The sequence below is a fragment of the Melitaea cinxia genome, chromosome 4, assembly GCF_905220565.1.
Source record: "Melitaea cinxia chromosome 4, ilMelCinx1.1, whole genome shotgun sequence".
NCBI lineage: Eukaryota > Metazoa > Arthropoda > Insecta > Lepidoptera > Nymphalidae > Melitaea > Melitaea cinxia.
In genome coordinates this window covers 17,187,195-17,196,628 of record NC_059397.1, presented here as the reverse complement: position 1 = coordinate 17,196,628, position 9,434 = coordinate 17,187,195, and the positions used below count along the sequence as shown (strand labels likewise).

The 9,434-nt window shown below is 32.6% G+C and overlaps 1 protein-coding gene across 1 annotated transcript; it reads left to right on the top strand.

Moving 5' to 3' along the window:
• The first annotated feature begins 393 nt into the window (after nt 1-393).
• On the top strand, nt 394-7,767 carry LOC123670443 (proton-coupled amino acid transporter-like protein pathetic). Its single transcript, XM_045603938.1, has 8 exons — nt 394-506; nt 1,563-1,713; nt 3,209-3,330; nt 3,888-3,972; nt 4,616-4,860; nt 4,994-5,206; nt 6,473-6,642; nt 7,505-7,767. Exons 1-8 carry the CDS (start codon nt 394-396, stop codon nt 7,765-7,767), a joined length of 1,362 nt encoding a protein of 453 aa, XP_045459894.1.
• The last annotated feature ends 1,667 nt before the right edge of the window (nt 7,768-9,434 follow it).

Here is a 9,434-nt window from a genome sequence, read left to right as displayed (position 1 = left end):
AAGGCGTAACTAATTATGAAAATATGTGAATAATAACGTACTCATCTGTTTGAAAATAATAAAAAATGAAAAATATTTTTTAGGATTTCACACTCAAAGGATAACAATGATTATTGGAACACTTTGCTTTTGGAATTGTAAGAAGAAAAATCAATATTTTGGAAAATCTAGCTGTTGTTGAATGGTTAACACAATTTTATTGTATCAGAAAAGTTCTTTGCCTCGAGGCACAGACAGCAACAGAGTCAATTGCAGCAATTGCAACTTTAATTTTTAATTATGCGCTCTTCTTATACCTTTATTTACTCTCAATTATGGAGAAATCATATACCTATCTATCTACACAATAATATTTATTTTATTTTATGTAATTTATTTTATTTCAGAGAGAATATGACGAGTAATGCTGGTTTTCAATCTACACTGAGCATTGATTCAAAGGATGTCATCGGAGCTGATAAGGCGTACAACCCTTTTGAACATAGACAGATCAAACATCCGAATTCGTAAGTAAACAAATAATATTTTAATTTATAGCAAATATTTCTTAATAGAAATTATTATACATATGTGCAAATCACTACTTAGGAACTAAATACATATAGTTGCGATATAAATCATAAGCACATGTAATAGCTATACTGAATCTCCTCACAAAAAATGCACCAGACCAGTATAAATTTAGTCTTACTATGCACGTTTTCAGTAAGTCAGTCAGTTCAGACTATTACTGTTCACGGCTGAATATAGGCTTTCGAAGCTTAAGCTAGACATCCTGGTTATATTCACTTAAAATTCCTAACTTTTTCTCAATATTGTTATGAAGAAGAAATATATATATATATATATTGCACGTAGCATTAATTTATTACTATTACAGTTTTGTTAGCTTAATATGTTAATGTTCTTTTAATCACCATGTATGGTCAGCTGACTTGATTTTTCCTTCCAAATATTAGGTAAACTATAATCCGAAAAATTTTTAAGTGGGAGGAAATTACTAAAAAACTTTTTTTTTCTTTATGCGTGGGAGGCTGCCACCACGGAATTGCAGCTGACGGTCGCGAATATTCATAATATAAATCCCTGATGCATTTTACGAAGTTTCGAATGAGAAAAAAATTATTGACCAATGTTGTAACTGGCTCGCGGACCATAAATAATAAACAAATAATAATAAACAAATAATAATAAACAAAAGAGTATATGCGTGTGTGTGTCAAATACATGGTAGTGTGTGTAATGTACTTTTTATTGATGTAATTAATTTTTTTATAAATAATAAAAAAAAAATATTAGCATTCTATACTCCTACTCTACATAAACTATAAGTGTGCAAAATTTCACACTTCTCCGTTCGCACAATTTTCGTTAAAAGGGATACAAAGTTTTTGCTTCACGTATTAATATATAGATTACATTATTTTAAATATGTCCTAATTCAACCTTCACTGACTGCCAAGGTCAACATAATACGATTTAGTGATAAGTAGTCTTATTTTCAAAATTTATATCATAAGGAATCAATATTAGTAAAATTTAATAAATTATCTTCATTGCAGAACATTTGGCTCCATTTTGCATCTTTTGAAAGCATGTCTTGGGACTGGAATCCTGGCGATGCCAGCAGCTTTTAAGAATTCAGGTTTTGTTATTGGAGTTATTGGGACACTGTTTGCTGGTCTGATTTGCACGCACACGGTTCATATGGTTGTGAGCATTCTCTTAATTCAAATAAATCCTATTTTTTATGAAATGAGCAAATGAACTCACTTGATCTGAGAACTGGTATAACACCACAAGCCAGGCTATTTGGTGCTATGTTACTTTTTCACCTTTTACCTAAACCGCCATCTTGGATATTAGATTGTTAGATATAAGACAGAGTACAAAAACATTTATTACGTGCATTATCGTATAAAGATACTCTAGAATATAACAACAGTATAGTGTTTAAGGGTCATTCTACTTTTGACGGGGAAAAAAAAAGTATAAAAATCTCAATTTTATTCAGGTTTTATATTTATCACATTTATTTAAAGAAAATATCAACATAAGTATGAGAGACAGCTCATTTCTTGTTAAAATGTAAGAAAATGGCAAAAAACTAAAAAAGTGTGCTAACAGAAATGACGCTTAATATTACAGAAATGACAATATTTTAAATTAATATTGGCTCGTCTATTCTTGACAAAATAAAATTGATTGACAAATAGTTGATAAATATTGTTGTTTTTAGTGACGCTGTATTCAATGCGGCTAATTTTGTACTAAAACACAGTTTGTGTATTTTTTCAAAAGAGTAATTGCGAAGTTTCTTGTCAATTCTTCTTTGCAGAGTCTACGTTCTGAATCGGTGGTAGCTTCACTTTAAATAGTAAACGTTTTAAAATTTTAATTTGTAAAATGGCTATTCGAAATTGTTTTTGATTTTAATGTTGTTAACTTCAGGAAGTTTGAAAGTAGCACCCGTGACGGAGAAAATGAGGAACAATATGATAGCGTGGTATGGGCATGTAATGAGGAAGGATGAACGCTATATTGGTAAAAGAATGTTAGGGATGAATGTCGAAGGACGAAGAGCGATCGGGAGACCAAAAAAGCGATGTATGGATTTGTGAGTGAGGATATGAGGAAGAAAGGAGTAAGCGCTGAAGTGACGAATAATAGAGAGGAATGGAAGAGGAAAACATGTTGTGCTGACCCTAATAAGTGGGATAAGGGCAGAAAGATAATGTTGTTAGCTTCAAGAGAGTATTATTAAAGCTCCTTTCAAACTAATTATCGATAAAGTTTGTAAAATGGTAGCTTGAATCTCTATATAAAATATGAAGAATCTTTTTTCCCGACCAATTGACTAGCCCGTTGACGCAGTTTGTAATGGTCCTGCTTTCTGCTCCGCGGGTTGTGGATTCGAATCTCACCTGAGTCTGGATGTAGTATTTATATTTATTTATAAATGTATTATTTCTATGTATAGTTATCAAAAAAAAAGACTATGTAGCTATAACAGTTGGCTGTTACCTATAACACAAGCATTAAGTTGCTTACCTTAGGAACAGACGACCATATGTGTATTGTGTAATATATTTTATTATATTTATTCATATTTATAATATATTAATAATATGTATGAAAATTTGTTGTAGTATTAGATATGTAAAGCGTAAGTGCCTTTCGAATTATTCATAAAAAAATTTTTTTTCAGGTAAAAACCTCTCAAGAAATTTGCTTTCTAGCTAAGAAACCTTCAATGGGTTATGCTGAAACATGTGAAGCTGCATTTACTTACGGTCCTAAGGGCGCACGACGCTGGGGTGGATTGGTCAAGTAAGTTAAAGAACTTCATTTGCTTGAGGTAGGCCATAGTAGGAAATATCCTGCGCAAAGTCTGGAACAGCCCGACTGGGGAAGTGACCAAACTCAAGCAGTGTTGTATTTTTATGGTAAGTAAGGTGACCAGAACTCCTAGACAGTCGGAGATAGGGTTGATAAAGTATTTGTACCTTTTTTGGTGTTGCGGGCATCTATATAGACGCCGCGTTGGCGCAACGGTTACAGCTATGGATTGTACCTATTGCGCTGGCGGTTACGGGTTCGATCCCCGCACATAACAAACATTTGTATTGGCCACACATGTGTTTGCCGTGGTCTGGGTGTTTGGGCAGTCCTTGTGGGTCTCCCCACCGTGCGTCGGAGAGCACGTTAAGCCGTCGGGCGTCTATAAGCTACGGTAATCGCTTACTATCAGGTGAGCCGTACGCTTGTTTGCCGACCTTATATATGTATAAAGAATGTAAAGTTTGGCTTAATAAAATATAATTTATAATTACTTTCTGTTAAATATATTATACAAACTATTTTTTTCAATCTTTATTTGTTTGCAGAACTCTGATAGATTACTCTATGGCTTTGACATATTCAAGTGTACTTTGTGTGTACATTGTGTTCATAGCTTCGTCTTTTAAAGGGGTGAGAAATATTTTGTTTTAAATAATTTGTGATAGTCAAATATATCCCATATCTCTTGACACATGATTTAGTTGGAATTTAAGTCAATGAGTCTGAGGTGTTTATTTATTTAAGGGAATTCTTAAATGTCGACTAACATCATCTTTAGTTATGACTAAGCAACCGGTTTTCAGATTAAAATACTAATACTACATAAGTAATCATTATTTAAAGTTCAAGTTCAAGATTCATTGAGTCCTTGATGTCGAAAAACGTTCTTTTCAGCTCGACAATGTAATCGGTCACTTATAGGTCGGCTAGGTCGGCTAGTATAATTTTTTGTATGTTCTTTATGGCCCACAGAAGGTTTTAATACTAAAAAAAATTTAAAAAAAAAACCTATTTTTACTATTATCTTTTGACGGAACGAAGTCTGTCTGGTAATACGATAAATAAGAAAAAAATATTTGTTCGAAATTGTATGATAGTATTTAAATATTAAAGTGAATTCGTTATTAGTTTTTTTGATTGTTATCGATAAAAAATTATAATAATAAATGCATACCCGAATGGTTTTAAATTTTATTATCGCCATTAACAATAATTTTATCATATTTTTGCAATAAAGAAACAATGGCTATAATTATATTCATGAAATTTTCAGGTCGTGGATGTATATCTACCGAACTACGACATTTCAATACGGATGTATTGTTTAATGGCATGGATTCCGCTTATATTGATTTGTCAGATAAGGAATCTAAAATACTTGGTGCCGTTTTCAGCGATTGCCAATTTTCTCGTTATAATTGTATTCGCTGTGACGATGTACTATATGTTCGTTGATTTACCACCTTTGAGCGAAAGAGAGGCTGTCGCTAGTGTCACACAATGGCCGCTTTTCTTAAGGTGATTTTTTTAATTCAATTTATTTTTACTTATACATACATATCACCGTATAGCGAAATAAATGTTTTCATTCAATTCATGGTTTCTGATTTGTTTCATAAGATGATAACAGGTCGTAACATTCATATTTCAGCACAGTGACATTCGCTATGGTGGCCATCGGCGTGGTAATGCCAGTTGAGAATGAAATGGCTAAACCTGAACAATTTTTGGGCTGTCCTGGAGTACTAAATATATCGATGTTTATTGTGATCACTTTGTATAGTGTTTTTGGATTCTTCGGATACGTACAGTTTGGTAATGCCGTCCAAGGAAGTATTACATTGAACCTGCCACAAGACAAATGGTATGATAACCTTTGCATTGAATGAAAACTACGTCCTTAAATAAAAAAATTGAATTCTTTATGGAGACCTTGAGCCCCTCATTAAAGGTTAAAATTATTCGAATGTTAAAAGTATCGTAAACACAAAATATTTACATTATTTTATGTATTAAATAGATTGGTAAAGTTATTTCTACTCGTAGTCAGAATACTAAACCATTAACTAGACACTTTGTTTACATTTTACTGTATTTTCCCAACCTAAAGTCAGCCCAATGAGATCTTGAATTAATATTTTCCATTATATTACTTCTATTTTAGGTTCTTGTAGTAACTGTTGCTTTTATTAAATGAAATTATCAATTAGATAGAAATAAAACTTTTAAAATTTGTTTATTTTTATTCTTGAATTATTTTAAATTCGATACTATAGAAGAATAACCCATTTCATCCAATTTAAAATAATTAATATAATTTTGTCTATTCAGTTACTATAGTCAAGTCACATTAAATTTATTATTCAAATATTTATAAAATTAAGAATTTTTCAAGAGCTTCGATTCCCGCTCGGAGTAGATATTTAGTATTAGTGGAGTTTGTATAAATATATGTTTCCGATCTGGTTGGTTGTTCTTGTAGGTCTCCCCACCGTGCCTCGGAAAGCACGTTAAGCTGTCGGCCCGGTTGTTATCATATACACCTGCGATCGTTACATGTAGTAAGGAATATTCGCCAACCAGTGGAACAGTATGGTGGATTAAGCTGCAATCCTTCTCGTACATGGAGAATGAGGCCTTTGCTCAGCAGTGGTATATTACAGGCTGAAGCGATATAATATCAACATCATCCCGAACGAAACGAATGCTGTGTGGTTACGGTATTAAAGAATACAGCCACCCCCTCTCTTGCCGTGGGTGCCGTAAGAGGCGACTAAGGGATAACACAGTTCCACTACTACCTTGAAACTTAAAAAGCCGACCGATGGTCGGATAACCATCCAATGCATCAAAATGGTGGCTTTGAAATACACAGGCCGAACACGGGCAGCAGCGTCTTCGGTGCGACAAAGCCAGTACTGCGATCACCAACCCGCCTGCCCAGTGTGGTGACTATGAGCAAAACACATGACTTCACGCCATTTTTGGCGTGAACTTATGGAGGCCTATATGTCTAGTAGTGGACTGCAAAAGGCTGATGTGATGAATCCCGAACAGAGGCAAATCCCTTAATGAGATTATTATAGCTTAAATTTTTACAGGTATCTCATAAATATAAAATTACTTCCAGGATCGCCCAAAGTGCTAAAATTTTAATGGCTTTGGTCATATACTTTTCCTTCACTCTTCAGTTCTACGTGCCGATGGAAATGATAAACCGACTTCTACAAAAGAGGTCCTCTAACAGATTTGAAAATCTTATTCAAGTCAGCATAAGGACGGTTCTTGTAACAATTACTGGTGAGTGTCCGAAGACAGTTCTATCAATAATTCGCTAGAAAGCAAATGAAATTGATTTAGGATTCCTAATTTTTTCGATTTTCTCAATTGTACTAATATCAAATACTTTAAGTGGATCTACATGGTTTCACTCGCTAATATCGATAAGATTCAACGTCTAAACAACGTATTGTTACGGTATGCTCGTATAAATTTTTATTATTACTCTATAAAGTTATCTATGGCCAGAAGTTCTAATAGCTGGGGATCCGAACTAGTTACAAATTTTACCCATTTGCTTGATAAGTGAAAATTATTTTACATTTATTTTAGTATATTAGGAAAATAATCGGAAAAGACTCGACTGAAAAATCCTGGCCAAGCCATATTTAATTCAAAATCGACTTTTTTTTTATGCACCTGCGATTTCAAAGAATAAATTTAATAGCTATCGACAGCATGAAACTTGTGGAAAATGCAAATGTTGAGGTATCTATTATTTACTGGCGTAACCACTGGGTGGCAAATATAAATAAGTTTATTTATATATATTGTTCTAGTTATTTTCACCCACATATTTAATTAATAAATCTTACATCAAAACGAGCGCTGTTTAATTGCAAATACGATGACATAGGGTGACATGACCTGCTAAAAGTTTGAATAATTGTTGCCGAATATTATATAACCTGGCCAGGAATTCTTCAGTAAACTTTGTTGCGATTCGTCTTTAACATACTAAAAAAGATAATTATTTGATTTTTATTTATTAAACAAATGGGTGATTAAGGTCTCGACTAGTTTGTATCTTAGACCAAAATAGTTTTTGAGAATGAACTATTTTTTATATTGGTATAGATAGATCTACTAATATTTTTTCCAGTTGCTGTTGCGGTAGCTTTCCCTAACTTGGAGCTGGTCATCAGTTTTGTTGGTGCTATTTTCTTCTCGAATCTTGGTCTTCTGGTTCCTGCTGTAATCAACACTGTTTATCTTTGGGATAAAGATTTGGGCAAATTTAACTACGTTGTTATTAAAAACTCTATAATTGTAATAATATCGATCATTGCTCTCGTATCTGGTTCTTATGCATCTATACTTGGTATTATCAATGAATTTAGTTACGAAAACTCAAATTTAACATAAACATTTATCATATATATTTGTAGAGAATATTTCTATAAAATTTAAGTATTTGTACTAGAGTACAAAATGTTGATATAATTTATTTTTCTGGTCAAGTTACGAATTTTTTTTTTAATATAAAATGTACAGTAGATGTAAGTTTAGTTTAAGATTTTCTTAAAAACAAATTAATCAATTTTCGTTTTCGAATATTATCGTAAAATAATTATTTATTATTAGTATGTATGGAATAAGCTGTCAATCAGTTAAAATATTTTTTTTTATAATTTATTCGCAATACTGCGTGATAAATTCTTTACAAAAAATGTCTTATTTTTAATTGATTTTAGAATCGATAATACTAAATATATTTAAAAAAAATCAGATTTTATAGCATAGTAAACAGAATAGCGTTTTTTTTTTTTTTGTTACACTATATTTCTTTGTAGACAAAGTATAACTGCTTCAAATAATTATATTAATAATAATTAATATTAATATAAAATAAAAAATAATATAAAGAAGCGTTTTTACAAGTATTCAAATTGACTTTTGATTCTCCGACACTTACCGCGATTGTCATTTCGAAACTCCCGAAGTTGCGTCGGAAGTCACGCTCACGGGTGACTGTAGAGCTGGGAATTAGAGGTTTTGACTCTCTACTCATACCTCATCAGAGTTTTCAGAATGACAAGTGTTAAGACAGTTAAATAAATAATGAGAGACTTTTTCGATGTACAATTGCTAATGTTTGTATATTATATATTACTTTAAGAGAAACAAATAATAATTTATATATATATCTGCCCTTGCTGTTTTAAATGTATACATATTTGCCAAATATCTCCATTATGTTTTTATTTTCTTTCAATAATATTTTTTTTAAATAGGTAAGTATATGTTCTTGGACTTATGAAAATAATTGACCAAAAAGTATATGGTAAAACCGGGAGAGATGCCGCAGTGGGATAGATGCCTCATGTTCTAAAAACCTAACATCCCGAACTCACAAATAAAAATTAATCGCATAAGTAGGAGTCGAAGACACCCCGTACCTCAGATATCCACAGATATTCGTGTGGCAAGGACGCGTTTGGATCGTGTGTGTAATTTTCTCCGTGGCGAAATTTACAAACACGTCAAAGTTTTAAAGGTTAGTATTTAAGGTTGTATAATTTTATAAATAGTAATAAATTCCATTATATTTTTTATCTTGTCTATATACTGGGTCATTGAGTCTGCATATAGTTGTAAATAGATGCTATTTTGTTTATAATTTATTTAAATAATACGTGGGCATCTATCCCAATCACAAAGGATAGTTGCCCTGATTTTTTGAGGTATAGGTGCCCTTAGAAATGCCCTTATCTAGCCTCTCTCTTAGATCTATCCCTTCATTCACCATATACAGCGTAAGTTTATATGTATAATTTTTTTTGTGTCTGTTATATTTTTTATGTATTTACGTATATTTATGTATTGTATTATGGGGAGTAAGGGGAGAACGGAAATAACATCTGTATCCGACCCAATAGTCAACCTCACCTGCACGCGTCGGCGGTTCGACATGAATGGCTGGCGGCGGCGCTCACTGGGCGTCGTGGTGCTCCCTGCTAGACAACGGACGAGGCTCTGGCGACCGAGCAATGGCGGTATAACCATACCACCAGTCAGGCAACTGACTGAAG

Bases quoted from the DNA above. Each gene is read 5' to 3' on its own strand.
- LOC123670443 (XM_045603938.1), top strand. From the start codon at position 394: ATGACGAGTAATGCTGGTTTTCAATCTACACTGAGCATTGATTCAAAG. The intron at 1,714-3,208 runs GTGAGCATTCTC...ATTTTTTTTCAG, and splicing joins CGCACACGGTTCATATGGTT to GTAAAAACCTCTCAAGAAAT. The intron at 3,331-3,887 runs GTAAGTTAAAGA...ATTTGTTTGCAG, and splicing joins CGCTGGGGTGGATTGGTCAA to AACTCTGATAGATTACTCTA.